At 37.8% G+C, this 16988-nt stretch overlaps 1 protein-coding gene across 1 annotated transcript in view; it reads right to left on the bottom strand.

Annotated features, from left to right (window-relative positions):
* Positions 1-13108, bottom strand: part of LOC149011791 (uncharacterized) — a 69932-nt gene extending 56824 nt beyond the window's left edge. Inside the window, exons 1-3 of the mRNA XM_089161970.1 lie at positions 12611-13108; positions 10028-10202; positions 9070-9153 (exon numbers count right to left, since the gene is read on the bottom strand). Coding sequence (XP_089018096.1) covers positions 9070-9153; positions 10028-10202; positions 12611-12768 — 417 coding nt within the window. The 5' untranslated portion in view covers positions 12769-13108. The remainder of the gene's footprint in view (positions 1-9069; positions 9154-10027; positions 10203-12610) is intronic.
* Between the last annotated feature and the right edge of the window lie 3880 nt (positions 13109-16988).

Here is a 16988-nt window from a genome sequence, read left to right as displayed (position 1 = left end):
AAAAAGTGACTCAAACGTAAATAACTCTCTTTTTTTTCTTTTTTTTTTTTTTTTTTTGGGGGGGGGGTAGGGGGTGTTGTTGGGGAAGTGAGGTTCAAATTGATCCATCAACAAGCAGCTGCCAAGGTTCTACTTCAACAATGGTAAGTTGACTACAATCCCTAGAGCCCGCCAAAAAATAGCTCCCAAACTCTTCTTTCAGTCTTTTGTATCCCAAGTCTCCAATTCCTCCAATTTGATTTTGACTTCTTGATGTCAACCAGGATCTAGGGATAAGTAATTGTATTAATGTCCAAGATCCAAGCTCACCCCAGGATCCACTTCCCTCAGAATCAGCAGCAGTCTTCTAGGTCTGCAATCACCTTTGGTGGGGGGGGGGGGGTTTATGACAAATATATGGTGCTAGGGTTAGATTAGGGTTAGGATAGGTTTTAAATCATTAAACCTTGTTGCAACTGTAATTTTAGATCTGTATTTGAACTTAAGGTTTTAAGAATTCTAAGGTTACGCTTACCTAGTAATGGCGTTGCAGAATTTTAGGGTTTTAGGTGGGGGAAGGGACTGGAATTTAGGATCGAAGGTACAGGGTTGAGTTTAGGGATTAATTCTGAGGAGAAGGGTTTAGGTCTAGAGTACAAGGTCCTATAGCGTTTTAACTAGTTACAGCACTTCTGAATTTTAATTTTCTGGAATATCCAGAAGTGCCGCAGGTATTAGGAGAAGAAAAGAAGAAGAGAAAGCAAGGGGGAGGGGCTGGGATTACAGTTTAGGGAGGGTAGGCGATTAACTAAGCATTCAGGGAGAGGCTTCCTAAAGCAGCCACAGGGCTTCAGAGGGGCTGGGGATGTCTGTGATGGAGGGATAGCAGCTGGGATTCAAGAATTAAGGTTAGAGGGGTGGGGGAGACTTGGAGGTGAAAGAGAAGAAGGGGAAATGGGGCTGGGATGGGGACATGGGGTAGGGGGCTCTTACTTACTTGGAGGTTGAACATGAATGCAGGACGTTGAATATGAATGCTGGAAACCAGAAGAAATTGCTGAATTTAATCTCCTTGAACCAATCGCAGCCCCCCCCCCCCTTCTAGGGATCCCACAATCTCTGGCCTCCAACACTAAAACAATTTTCATTCATCAAGTCAATCTGTTGTTTAAAAGGTTTGAAGGCTTATTTATAGCCTACTGAAATAAATTAGACTAGGAGTCAACTATAGGAAGAAATCAAACTTGGACTCTAACTTGCAATTCAAATCAAACCAAAACTCCTAAAGACTTCAACTCACACAAGGAACGTTCATAACTTACTCTACAGAGATCCAATGTGAAAGCTGAGTAGACTTGGATTCCTTGCAAAGAATAGGACATCCCTAATGGACACCTTCACAAACTAGGAATCCCACTTTAATCAAGACTCTTTAATAACTTGCAAAATAAGGACTCAAATTTAAAAACAAATTTAGATCTAGGTCCCACTAACATGATGGAGCCAATTATACCTAACTTGGCCTCAAGAAAAAATTACAAAAATGACCAAATACCCCTATTGTTCGGTGAGATTGCCTGGGCCGCCAATAGGGCCGCATGGTACTGCCTTGGGCCCTCTTTGGGTGGTCATAGATCTGGTTCACATAACTTCCCAACCCATTACTCACTCACAGACCAAATCCACCGTCAAAACATCCCCAAATCAGGTTAGAATAATCCCCTCCATCCCCTTGAGGATATTCGATCCAAAGCTGGTCCAATTCTGTCCAGCAAAAATCCTAAACTTCCAACCATTCCTAACCTTCAAATTCATAAAACCAAAATTACCCAGCCATCAAAATCCTTCCAATCTTGCACTACATCAATCTCTAACCATAAAAAAATAAAAAAATTGAACCCATTTGCTGCCCAGTCTCACCACAAAGACCCTAACTTCCCCCATCTCAGTTCTTCTTGAGAACCCAAGTTTTTGACCACCCAAAGCAACCATCAGAATTAACTCTTTCTAATCAATTATTCCCCATACCCTCCTGCTAAAGGGCCAAAAAGTCAGAAAATAGGCCTTCGAGAATTAGCACCTGGCACAAATTCTTGATGGAGATAGCTTAGTTACAAATCCTAATTGGATTAGGACTTGGTCAGATCTCCTTTCTAGTTTGATTTCTATATTTAATCTTGTAAAGGATCCAAGGACTGAGGAGTAGGGACTCCACAATTCAACAGTGAAGCTCTCAGACACAATTGTGGTTCCACTAGGGGAGACTATCGCAGCTGGTTTCAAGGGCATATTATTGGGTTTCATTTTTTTTTTTTTTTTTTTTTTTTTTGGGGGGGGGCAGCACCTTACACTGCAGCTCTGTTGGTGATTTTGTAGTTGAAGATCTGATGCAGTAAAGACCTTCTTAAACGTCAATCGTTTTTTAGCAAGGCCATACAGAACTCCTGGTCTGTTCTTACAAATGTTAGTAACTTGGTATTTTGTGATTCAAAAACTTTTTTTCTGGGAGAGTGTGAGATAACTCTACACAGTTGTCCCTCGCCTTTCAAATTTGCTATTTTTCTGGAGATTAGCTAGTTCAAATCCATCTGGTAATTCTGGGATCAATTTAGTTTTTTGTTAAGTTCGATTTACCCCGGGTCTGCAGAAAGGATTGCTTCTGGTTTTTTGTTTAGTTTGATTCAACCCTTTTGTGAATGATTTACCTACTAAGTTTGGAAGATTTTTTTTCTGTTGAAATTTTCTGTTTGAGGGCTGAATCTTTTTTTTATGGGATAAGGGAAAGTTTTCTCTTGTATTCAGTCCTTATCGTAGTAGGGGTTTGAGAGACATTCTTTCTTGTACTCATCAAGTGGTTTTGTTGGTTTTATCTTTGTTAATCTACAGGAGAAACTGAACCTGTACCTAACAAGAGCACCATGACTGAAATCATCTCCTCATCCTCTCATCGGTTCACTCAAACGAAGATGGAAGGTGTATCTTTCATCAGTGGAAGGCTATAGTAAGGATTTTTCTCATTGGAGGAGGAAAGCAACGTCACTTGACTAAAGCATCCCCTAAGGGTGATGAAAATTGGGTAATTACTGATGCATGCAACACTAGGATAGATGTTTAATTCTATGGCAGACCATATTGTTGATCTTGTGATTCACTTGCAGACTGTAAAGGATTTAAGGAATACCTAAAGGCATTATATTCTGGTCAATAATCTATCTAGAATTTAATTACACAGATTTTATTTTATTTTTTTGAGTTGATAGGACAGGTAGAATGTTCCCTCTGATGTAGAAGCAATGCAACAACAAAGAGAACAACTAGTTCTGATGAGTTTTTTGGGAGGTCTTGGAAAGGAGTTTGACCCATTTGAGCACAAGAACTTTGAAGTGATCTGTTGCAAGAGAGAGCCCTAGAAATACTACAGATAGTTCAGCTATTGCCACTATTTCATGTGGTACTCTAGGACAGAATACAGGACACAATCGTGGAAGTAATTCTAGGTAGAAATTCTGGCTCTCAAAACTCTTCAGACAATTTAGGGCGGACCAAAACCTATCATCACTATGGACCTCCTGGACCATTCAGCATTTTGTTAGAAACTTCCCAGAAAACCACCCACTGCTAATGTTTGCGTTACCTGGTTCCAAGCTACTCAATCACAGCCCTCCACCGCCACCCTTATTCAAGCTAGTAACGCTACCACCTGCCATTCGTCCACATCTCACCCTTGGATCATTGATTCAGGAGCAACTGATCATATGATCAGGGCCACAGGTATCTATTCTTCCTTTAACTCAACTTCTTTCATTGTTAGTTTGTTACACTAGTTGATGGTTTCCATACCAATGTTAAAGGAATGGGACTATCCAACTTATTGATTCTGCAATTTTATCTTCGTTTACATACCAAAATCCCCTTTCAATTTACCATCTGTTAGCAAATTCACTCCCTCCTATAACTATTCTGTCACTTCTTTCCCTAGCTTTGTTTATTTCAAGATCTTACGAAAGAGAAGACACTTGGTAGAGGGCATGATTCTAGGAGTCTATATTTGTTCGGGACACGTCACCCATTGCTTGCTCCAGTATCTCCATTCCACATCAAATCCACTATCGGATGGGACATCCCTCTTTAGAAAGTTTAATATTATTCCATAGACGCTTTCATTCTTTTTCAAGTTTAAATTGTGTCTTATCAATTTTGGAAGCTTCCATCCTCGTGTTAATAAACATTCTGACCAACCTTTCCTTTTAGTTCACTCTGATATGTGGGGGCCTTGCCCTATTACCTTTGTTTTGGGCATTCGGTATTTTCTTACTTTTCTAGATGACTTTTCCAGAGTCACTAGGATTTATTTAACGAAGAATCGGTCAAATTTATTTACTATGTTCTATTAGTTTGTTGCTGAAATTCATACTAAGTTTGGTATTATTCTTTGTACTTTTAGTAGTGATAATGCTAAGGAGTAATTTTCAGACCCTATTCATAAGTTCATGGTTTTCAATGGTGTCTTGATCGATCTTCTTGTGTTGATACTCCTCAAAAGAATGGAGTTGCTGAAAGGAAAAATACACATCTAATGGAGGTCACCCGCTCTCTCTTATTTGAGATGAAAGTGTCCAAACCTATATGGGTTGATGCTGTTTAACTGCTTGCTACCTTATTAACCGAATGCCTTCCGCTATTTTATGGAGTGGCATTCCATTTCTTTGTTATTTCCCATCACCCTTGTTTGCTTTGTAATGTGAACACAGGGACCCACTTCACCGAAACCCTAAGTGAGCCCCCAGGATGGCTCCAAGAAGCCACCCTAACCTGGTCAAACCACTATTAGGGCGCATTTTTGGCAGTTTACCCCCTTTTTTAGGTCTGGAATTATTTCCAGATTAACTAAGAATTTTATTTGAGTTTAAATTAGTAAGTTGACTTGTGTTTGGATTGGACTTGGAGTTTGTTTTGATTAGAAGTTGTTTTGCGAGTCCTTAGTTATCTTAGGCACATGAGTTTTAATTAAAAAAAATTCAACATGTGTCACTTAACTTAAAGTCTAATTTAATCCTTGTCTATTAAGCTATCCCACCCAAATTAGAGTCTTTTGAAAGCTATAAATAGCTTAACAGTCTTATGTAATTTTCAGTTTTTTTTTTTTTTTTCAGTGCATATGTAATTTTCAGTTTTTGATGATTAATAAAGTTGATTTAAGTTTAAGGATCAAGGTTCCTAGTTGAGGGGGCCCTGGTTGAGTGAAATTTGTTCTAGTTCATCTTCTTCTTCTCCATTGCAGTCATTGTCCAGCAATCAGGCAACTTCCTTCAAGAGTTACAGCAGTGTCCTGTCAATCACAGCAGCCCCAAGTAAGTTCCAGACCTTCCCCACGCCTCCCCTGCCTCCCTCTCTCACCTGCAGCTCTTCCCCCACCCTCCCCTGCCTTGAGCACTAACCTTACCCCCCCCCCCCTTGCTGCTGCATCACAGCAGCAGCATTCCCCACCCTCCACAACTCCCCTGATCTCCCCTAAGCCCTACGACCCTCCCAAGGTTCTTGGTAGTGTTTGTTTTATTCGTGATCATCGTCCTAGGAAGTTTAAGCTAGAAAGTCGTGCCGTTAAATGTCTATTTGTTGGATATACTCAAGAGGGTTATTGTTGTTATTTCTTTGACTTACGAAAATATTTCGTTTTCGCTTCAAATCCACTCCTTATTCTACTGAACTATTAGTTTAATTGAGTTTAACAATGACCTGTCTATATCGATTCTTCAAAATTTGCTTTGTACGACTACTCCACCATCCCAACCGCCAACAATCACCAAGTTTAAGTTCTCCATCCACGACCAACTGCTGCCCCCTGCTCCCATGGACTCGACCTCTTTGCGATCTTTGTTTGCAGAGCCTGAAAGTGATCCCCCTATTCCAATCTTGGCATACCAATTGCTCTATGTAAAGGTACTCGTAGTTATGCTCAACACCCTATTTCTACTTATGTTTCCTATGCTGGTTTATTCTCTTGTTTATGCACTTCCTAAAACTATCTCAAAGGTTCTGTCTGATCCTACGTAGACTGCTCCAGTGACTGAAGAGTTAACGGCCTTAGAAGAAAATCATACCGAGGATCTTGTACCTTTATCCTCAAGGAAGGCTGCTATTGGCTACCACTGGGTCTTTGCCACTAAAGTTAATCCGGATGGTTCTCTGCCTCAATTGAAGGCCAGACTTGTTGCTAAGGGTTATGCTCAAGTTTATGGAGTTGATTACTTGGATACATTTCACTTTAACCAGGTTTACTTCTATTCAAATATTAATTGTTCTTGCTGCTATCAATCATTGGTGTTTGTATCAATTAGATGTGAAGAATGTTTTCCTTCATGGAGACCTTCATGAAGAAGTATATGTGGAGTGCCCTCCTGGGTGTGGTATGGTTTTTAGGCTTAAGAAATCATTATACGGCCTGAAACACTTGCCTAAGGCATTGTTAGACTTTGGGTTGTCACGGTGTGTGAGTGATCATTCTGTATTTTTCAAACACTAGCCTAAGGCCTGAATATTTCTTGTAGTTTATGTTGATGACATTGTTATTAAAAGGAAGGACCAGTCAAGAATTGACAGGTTCAAAACTAATTTAGAATAAAAATTTTCAGAAAAAGACCTAAGTAAAGTATTTCCGATGTGTTGAAGTTGCTCAGTCAAAGAAACACATCGTTTTATCTCAATGGAAATACGTGATATATTTACTATCTGAAATGGGTATGCTAGGGTCAACAGCCTTAGATATACCCATGGATATCAATTTGAAGTTAATGTTAGATGATGGGACCAACCTTGATGATCCTGAGAAACAGAGAAGACTTGTGGGTAAGTTGAACTATCTAACAGTGACTCGACCTAACATTGCTTTTCCAATCAATCTCTATCCACTCCAAGGACATCTCATGCTGCTATCCAAATTTTTAAAGTATCTTTACAAAGTTCTGTGGGTGGACTGCTCTAAACAACTCATAGTCATAGTCGAGTTGAAGGTTATTCTAATGCTGACTGGACTGGATCTCCTACTGAAGGAAGATCTACCATAGGCTATAGAACATCTATTGGAGAAAATCTTGTGCCATGAAAAAGTAAGAAACAAATTGTGGTGGCAAGTTCAGGTGCAGAATTAGAGTATCAAGTCTCGACACATGTCACCTCTGAGCTAATGTGAGTAAGACAGTTACTCAAAGAACTCGGTTTTGTTGATGATTTGCCTATGAAGTTTTCGTATGATAACCAGGCTGCTGTTCAAATAGCATCCAATCTGGTCCTTCATGAACATACCAAACATATTGAGGTAGATAGTCATTTTGGTCATGAGAAACTACAATAAGGGGTGATATCATCCAGCCATGTCAGTACTGGAGAACATTAGCAAATTATCCATTAAAGCTTTGGAAGGTGCAAGGTTGATTACTATATTTGTAACAAGTTGGGCACCAACCATATATAAACTCCAGCTTGAGGGGTAGTGTCAAAGGGCAAAGTAATTAGAGAAATAGGGCATCAAGAATTAGCACGAGATAGCTTAATTACAAATCTTAATCTATGTTAGATTTTCCTTTTTCTAGTTTGATTTCCATATGTAATCCTGTCTATAAATAAAGCATTAATGGACTAGAGATTTCACAATTCAACAATGAAGCTCATATACACAATCGTGATTCTCCTCTTCTCTCATCTATACTCTAAAGTTTATACCTCCTAACAAAAACATTTGAGTTTGGTCGCATCCTTGCCTCCTAACCAGCCAAACCTAGAATTCCATTTTTCACCTTTTTCGGAAGGCTAGGGAAAACCCCTTATTTTCCTGAAACTCTAAATTCAGTATTCTTAAAACCCTTCACTAATAGACTTCCTAGAACCCATCACATACTGGTGAAAATCCTACCATCAAACCCTAACATTAACTTAACAGCCTCAGGTTGACCCGCCACCAAGTTTTAATCCATTTGAACTGCTTATTCATTGAAGATTCCAAGTAAACTGGCTCTTAGTTGATCTCTCATCAATCTAGGACTAAATCAGCTACCCATCAGAGCTGCTCCCAACTCAGCTTTAACATGGCTATTTCTCATTGCACCCTTTCTAGTTTTGCTACAAATCCATCTCAACATTCTCATCTCCACTAGCCTTGGTATTTTTCGTTTATGATGCTTCTCAATTGCCCAACATTATGCACCATGCGTCATTGCTGTTTGGTGACAGTTCTATAAGGCTTTCCTTACAAGTTTTAAAGGAATGCGCCCATCACATAGCACCCCAAACACAACTCTCCACTTCTCTACATCATCTGCTATATTCAGAATAAAGCATAGCTATGTAAAATAATCACTTTGAGGAATCTCCCTCTATTCAATACTGACCAACTCGTTAACCCTTAACTGTTGTAGTGTGGAGAAAGTTACACACCACTGACTCAATCTTGATCCAACTTATCTTCAGAAATTATAATTCCAAGGTTGATCTCCATACTAACAATTGGCATTAATTCCTAATATAGTCTCATCCACCACACAATATCATCACTGAAAAGCTTAGTCAAGGAACCTCATCATGTGACTCTACTAAATCATCAATGACAAGTTCCAGCAAGTAAAGGTTTAAGGCTGACGCTGTTGTGCTCAAATGCTAAACTATCTAGAATAGCATACTCAAATGCTTCTCCAATATAGACATTGGCATTTAAATTAAAGCTTACAAGACTGCAGCATGTTACAGGCTACCACCAAACAAATGATGGTTTAATTCAGAATTTTCACTAGGAATATAATGGAAAAGAAAATGGAAAGCTACAAAGGAAGAAGCATACCCTTAAATTAAATAATTTCTTTAATGGCCATTACTCAATTTTCACATGATCCCACAAATCAATATGGGTAGATCAATATTCACAATATTTAAAAGAAATACACGGAAGAAATTGGAAAAATGTCTCCTTTATCCAGTTACGAATTCCACAAAAGTCGTAAACAAAAGAAACATAATGTACATGGCCAGTGGCAAAACGATAAATTCACGATACAAGCTTAACAAACGATTGATGAAAGATGCTAAGATGGTTGATCTAACCTGACCCCTGCTAAGCATTTCTGATTTCTTCAACTTTTTCATAGCATAGATATTACCAGAGGACTTCTCCCGGCATAACCTGACCTGCAGCATAACAAAAGAAGTATATCTGATATCTGACAAGGAACAAAAACGTATACCAGAAACACAAACAACGCAATAGACTCAAATAAGAATACAATAACCGTAATTGTACACAAGAAGAATGCAACATCAGAACCCAAGTTAGCATTAGAATGAGAATGTAATCTCTTCCCAAAAACATCAGACTGGGCACATTTATAAATATTATGAAACCAGCCATTCTCATAACAGCTATTCCACTACATTGCATGTATGCCACACACACATTCCTCAAAAAATTCGGTAGATGGACTCCATTTGGGTTCCCCCCCCCCCCCAATACCACATGCACAGACATAGAAAGAAAGAACAAATAAATAAATAATAATAGGAATTTAATAACAGCAAGTATTGGCCAGGCTTTCAAATGTGATCGCCAGGATGTGAAAGATGATGGAGGGCCCAATCACGGCCCACTATTTAAGGGAAGAATTGGGGTATCACTGCTTGAAAGAATATTCTTGGCTGGATAAAAGTTTCTACGTGAAGATAGAAATTCACAGAAAAAGAGATTAAGTTTTTACTTAGAGGGCTCATTGAAGGAAAAAGTTTATCCAATTCAAATACAAAAACACATGGAAAAATCTTCTAGAAAGTAAAAAGGATTTGAAAAAAAAGATTTGCTAAAAAGAGATGGATGTATGTTAAGTGTGCCAATGAGTAAGAAAGTGGTAAAAGCTACTTGTTTGCAAGGAAAGAGAAAAAGAGAAAGCTGCATTCTCATAGGACTTTGTTGTTCTTTTGTTTCAAACAGTCTTGAAGCTCTCAACCATACCCAACCCATCAATCATGAAAATCTAGACTGAACTAAAAATAAATCAAGCTTTTGTCTGACCTCTCCAAAAGCTCCTCTCCCAATGATGGTTAACAACTCAAAGTCATCAGCACAAATCTTGTGTCGTTTAAGACGCATAAACTCAGTTTCTTTTCGTTCCAAATCCTTGATTAAATTGATCTGTTCCTCTTGAGAGACATCTGAAGAAGCCAATTTCTTTTCTAAGACATAACGTCTGCAACAGAAACAAATTATTTCAAACAGAATATTCAGCTGTCCAAGAAAAAAAAAACCAACACAGATGAGTGGTCCATGTAAACCAGAAAACAAATAATAAATGAAAAAAATTTAATGAGAAGTAACTAACCCAGAAAACAGGCTACACAACACTGGAGTCAAGTTCTGCTTCCCTGAGACTCTGAGAATAGTGTATAACACTAACCCCCCCCCCCCCCCCAAAAAAAAAAAAAACACCACCACCATAAAATCAGGGAGGAGTCCCACATTGACAGATTTCAGAGGTGGGACCATGCATCTGATTGCGTGGTGAAGAGGGTGGAAGGTAATGTATAACTCTACCCTCAAGGGGTGGTGTTCCTAACTCTAATACTGGTGATGACATACAACAACATCAATAAGCCTTGTCCCAGCTAAATGGGGTCGGCTACATGGATTCTTGCCCTCCAATCAGTTCTGTTCGAGGCCATGCTAGATACAGGCCTAAGCTAGACATATCCTTTCTCACCACACCCCTAGCTCTCATGATGACATGTTCTCATTTAAATCTTACAATTCACTGTTTAAATTCTACAATCAAAATTCATTTTCGACATTGATAATCTCAATACTAAGTATCCATTCCATTGAAAAGAAACCTAATTTTTTTTTTCTCTTAATCATATAGTTAATCAGGAAGCCATTTCCTCCTTTAGTTCATGTCACCATGAAAATAAATGTTATATCCAGCTGAGGTACAGAGAGAAGAACCTGCATATCTGCTCAAGTTCATGCAATGGGAATACTTTTGTGGTGTAAAAAGAAAAATTCATGGATTACTCAACCAGATGGATCCACTAGTTTTTGCATCCAAACCTAAGAAAGCTAAAGAGATAATTTCCTTTACCATGGAAGTCTCTCTAGCTGGATAGCCACCTTTTTGCCATCCTAATTTCTTGAACTCAAGTCAGCTCTTATTCTGTATCAAAGAAAATTGCTTTCATTGGAGATATGGCTTTAGGGAGTTAAGTAAAAGTAAAGACCCCGTCAATTATAATATTGTTTCACATTTTGCCCAAAATTTTAAAATCTCTCTTAAGAAATTTTTTTACCTAAATTTCAAAGCTGCGTACAATTTTTTTCCCGTATATATTCATCATTCATGATGAGAAAAATGGCTGTTAGTATTTATAATAACAACCAAAATTTCCTAGTCAAGCCCCACTGGAACATATTGTTACCCGGCGAAGATAAAGACTTAAGAGCACTTCGACCTTCTGAAGTCATGATGCAAATAACATTGACCAGTCTGTACAATATCAATGATTAACATCATCTGGAATTCAGAATTCAATCTGACAACATATTCCATTTTAATCGCCCTTTCTCATGGTTGTTGCAGCAGTGTAATGAAGATAAATACATGCTACCTATGGCCTAACCTTCCAAGTTTTCCATTAATTTAGACTACTTTCATTGTGTATTGCAGTTTCTGAAATGTACTTCCAATTCCATATGGACAAATGTATGTCATTGATTTTCATTTAAAACATCCCTTTACAGTTCCACGTGCTCTTGAAAATGGAAGGGGCAGACAGTAATGCATATAATGCTAAAACCAAACAGATTATGAGCATCATTTAGATTTCACACCTGTGAAATGATTACTCCAGTGATCGAGGTGTTCAGATGATGCAAACAATGAAAATTATAAATAGTGAAATCAAAAGATAATTATACAATAATACTTGTAAGTTGTTGTAGGCCTGGAAACATCATCGTAGGAAGGGCACAAGATACAATGCCCTACCGCAAACAGATTATGAGCATAATTTAAATTCCACACCTGTGAAATGATTACTCCAGTGATCGTGGTGTTCAGATGATGTAAACCATGAAAATTATAAACAGTGAAATCAAAAGATGATTATACAATAATACTTGTAAGTTATTCTAGGCCTGGAAACGTCATCATAGGAAGACACAAAAAACAATGCCCTACCGCAAACATCAACACAGATACCAAGATTATAAGTCAGCATGTTAACTATCAATGCCATCACCTAAGCTCATATTCTAGCTGACTAGTATGGTGTTTTCAGAATGTGGCTACGATTTGAGATCATTTTCAATCAAAATGAAAATTAAATTCATTGCAATATCGAAGCCATATAATCTAGCTCAATTGCCAGATTATGTATCCATATTGCTGGATTTGAGGTCACTACAAAACGTAATGCGAATCATGGAACTGGCACTAACAAATTCAACCAAAAACAAATGCGCGATGGATCGGATGTCAGAATTGTAGCTCGATCAGATTTGTGGAAACAGAATCGAGATTGATACGAAATCTTAAAAGAAATGAAGGCAGAATCATTCAAATTTTTTTCCTCATTTTTTTTCCCTTTTCTTCTACCGGTTTACCTTTCTTTGCGCTCCTGTATGTTCTTCATATGCGACTTGTAATGGTTCTCAATGTACTGCTTGGCCGCGGCCACTCTTTCCCTGGTGAGACTTGAACCAAGCTCCTCCTCCTCCGGCTGTTCGTCGAACTTGTCTTCTTCTTCCCGATCCTCCTCCATCTCTGCACCTCTTTCCGTCTCTCTTCTCCTCCTCTGAACTTCCTCTGAGACCTCTCCAACAAAACCAGATTCTCTCTCTCTCTCTCTCTCTCTCTCTCTCTCCCTCTCTCTCCCTCTCTCTCCCTCCCTCCTGTCTTTAGAGTATGATTATCTATCTGTCAATATATATATATATATATCCATCTCTCTCTCTCCAGCTTCTAATGCAAACAACCAAGCGAAGTCAGATCACAACAACGAGGAAAATGGAAGGCTACCTGAGAAAAACACCTCTTCTTCTGTTCCTTCCTTTCTTAACCCTCACACTCACAAGGTGCCACCCCCACCACCACCTCTTCTTCTCCCTCTTCTCTCTCTCTCTCTCCCTCTCGTGAGAAAAAAAAAAAACCAAATCAAATAAATAAAAATCCTCTATTATCAGTCACTAAAATCTCTCTGTCCGAACAAAAAAATATTTATATAAATATTAATAAAAAAATCTCATCTATACATAATTTGCACTAATACATTTGCTTAAAAGAAAAATTGCACTCATACAAGCGTTCCTACTTCCTAGACATACAGAGAAATCTAACGGGAGATAATGGTTTAATGTATCTGTCCTTTTCCTCAAATAAAGTACAACGAATTTATGACCATGTCATCTTTCAGTTTAGAAGTGTTAATCGGTCGGTTCAGTTCCAGCTCAGGTTGAGTTGGACTTAGAAATAAAAATTAAAGAATTTGAATGAAAATAATAAGAAAAGTTTAATTTGGGTTTGAATTTGTACTGGTTTATGTTTTTATTTTTGATAAAATCAAATTTTATTTAAATTTGAATCCCGTAAACTTTACAACCCAGGCTATCAAACAATAAAGGCCTCATTAAGAAAAGGCGGTCTTAAATTTATATCACTATGTGTTTCTTTCGGGCAATATCGAAATTTATTTTACTTTATTTTCGTTTAACTTTACAACCCAGATTTTATCAAATAATAGAGGCCTTATTAAGAAAAGACGGCCTTAAATCTATATCAGTTCATGTTTCTTTCTGACAATATCAAAATTTATTTTACTTTATTTCCATTTAACTTTACAACCCAGATTACCAAATAATAGAGGCCTTATTAAGAAAACGTGTTTTTGAATATAAACCGGTTCATGTTTCTTTTTGGCAATATCGAAATTTATTTAAAATTTACAATCCCGTTTAACTTTACAACCCATACTATCAAATAACAGAGGCCTCACTAAGAAAATGTGATTTTGTATTTATATTGTTTCATTTTGGCAATATCGAAATTTATTTAAGTTCAAACTCCCGTTTTACTTTACAACCCAGGTTATCAAATAACGAAGCCTCATTAAGGAAAGGTGGCTTTGAACTTATATCGATTCATGTTTCTTTTTGGCAACATCAAAATTTATTTAAACCCGTTTAACTTTACAACCCAAACTATCAAATAACAAAGGCCTCGTTAAGGAAATGTGGTTTTGAATTTATACCCATTCATGTTTCGTTTTGACAATATCGAAATTTATTTAAATTTATACTCTCGTCTAGCTTTACGGCCCAGATTACCAAATAACAAAGGCTTTGAATTTATACATGTTCATGTTTCTTTTTGGCAATATCGAAATTTATTTAAATTTAAACTCCCGTCTAACTTTACAACCCAAATTACCAAATAACAAAGGCCTCATTAAGAAAAAGTAGTTTTGAATTTATATCGGATCATTTTTTTTTTTGGCAATATCGAAATTTATTTTAATTTAAACTCCCATTTAATTTTACAACAAAAAAATACAAAGGCGTCATTAAGAAAAGGTGGTTATGAATTTATATCAGTTCATGTTTCTTTTTAGCAATATCAACATTTATTTAGATTTTAACCCTCGTTTAAAATAAATGAATATGTCCCAAAATTTATAGAGTTCAGCGGAAGCAAAAGTTAAATTAATTTTAATTGTTGCTTTTAATCTTCTCATGGGCGATGGTCTATTTTTCAAATTTTGAAATGAAGGGAGTCATCCAGCCTTCCTCCACTGACTTCTTGAAATGACGTGCTATTTGCCTCCTCCTGCCATCAATGGGTGCTATAAACGCACTCCAAGCATTTGCAGGTGGCTTCGTAACATACATCTCTACTTCCCATTGGCACCTCCATAACTTCTTCACAGGAGTTATTCCAGTCACATGGAATTTATAATATAATTCAACACATAAAAATGAATGAGTTCTGATAAACTAAGTAAGGAAACACATAGCACATACATATCGACATTGTATCATAGTATACAACATATATAAAGAATGATATGCAAGTATATGGATGCAGCTATAAATCTAACTATGCAAGTATCTAATATGGCAAACATGCTTTAAGATATAACACCAGCCCTCCTTTGGGTAGGTGTAGTCACTCTGATCCCTCACTGACTAGTTACCTCTGTTGAGATCCCAGGCAAGGGGTTCAGTCCTCGTCAATCAACCATGGCTGGGGTTTAGTCCACACTCTCACCACGACCATTGGCATTAGTATTGGCGCATGTCAGGGTTTTTTATCCAGTGCAGGGTCATACAATGACATACTACATATAGTCTAGATACTTCCCCTATGGCACCAACAAACTCAGTTCAATATCATTCTCTACCTAAGAATGAGAATCCTCACGGACTAGCTACCTCTGTTGGACTCCATTCCCTAACCCTATGGTCATCCACATATTGTTGGGGCAGATGCTCTAATGTCCCCCTCACGACTCTCAGTCGCTTCTTGGACGCCTATGAGCCCAACCCTATCATATGCAACCCTATCAATGCACGATCAACAGTAGACCACTGAATCTTCGCACAAACTAGCTACCGTTGTAGGATGAAACAAAGTCACGTCACTATTATCACGGGTCATTTGGCTTCAATTTCCCTACCAAAAGGGTAGTAGCATTTATGGGTACTTAACAATGCATTTTAGACCTCCAAAGTATGTCATTTAGACCTCCATGATAGTACTGGGGACATCAGTAAACAATGTCACATATCACAGCCCCTGATATCCCAAGCAATGGATACCTAGTATGAATACCCTCTACCATAGTTACTTCACATTATCAACCATCATCATATAACTAAGCATTCAACATCACATAGCAATTGAAGTGTATCTAATCATCATTCACAACACATAACTAACTATAATTCACATGAACATATTGTTACAACAAGTTACAATAATATAAATACATTCAATGATATAGGAATTCTATATAGATCATGTCAACACATATATGCAAGAATGTATCTTTACCTGTTGAAGCGAAAAAATTACTATAATTAAAACCGAACTTCACAATTAGAAAGTCTAGAGAACTTAAAGACTACCTAGAATAGTGTTAGAAAAATACATAGAGACAAAATAGAGCAACAACCAACCTGACTGGGCTATTGTGACCCAGCCGGTCGCTTATGGCAATTGGTTGGGCAATCGACTGCCCTAAGCGATCTCCCCTATTCCAGACAGCATCATAAGTCTGAAATTTCGACTTTTGATCTCCCAATTTTAATCTGATTTTGAGATGATCTAAATCTGAATTTCGTCTTTAAGGAGCCTACATCACAAGCACAAACCATAATCCTATAATTTTAATGATTCGATAACCACATCATCTCCTTCAATCAGATCAATCATTTATTCGGATGCAAGGATCCATTTTAGGACATGATCCAATCAAGATCACTAATGGGAGAATAGAATTATTACAAATAACTAACTACAGAACCATGGGAGAATGATTCACACTATTTAAGAGAAGAGAAAATAGGTATAGAGAGCATGATATCAGCTTACCTCTGATTGATTCGCTAACTGACAAAGGATTGGATCTTCCTCACAAATCACGCGTCCTTCACCTTCAACACATGCTCTCTAACTCCTAACCGTCCACAACAGCCTCCACGAATATAATATTAAGAGAAAAAATCAAGGTTACTTATTTATAGTGGACTGGGGCAAAAGAGGTTTAATTCCCACAAGCAAATCTGGGCGGTTGCTTGAGGCGGTTGATTGATCAACCAGTACTTGGATGCTTTGGTCAACCAGTTGATCCCTAACACTAACATAACCCTAAACAGCATGTGAGGGTGTTCGTACCTTGATCTCAGACATTGTCAATCACAACTTGACTCTGACTGGTGATCCACTTTCCCCATTCTCCATTGTTCATGTAACTTGCTGTAATTG

Source organism: Hakea prostrata, chromosome 7, assembly GCF_041222555.1.
Source record: "Hakea prostrata isolate BN-2017 chromosome 7, UWA_Hpros_2, whole genome shotgun sequence".
Taxonomy (NCBI): domain Eukaryota; kingdom Viridiplantae; phylum Streptophyta; class Magnoliopsida; order Proteales; family Proteaceae; genus Hakea; species Hakea prostrata.
This window is presented reverse-complemented; position numbering and strand designations above follow the sequence as displayed.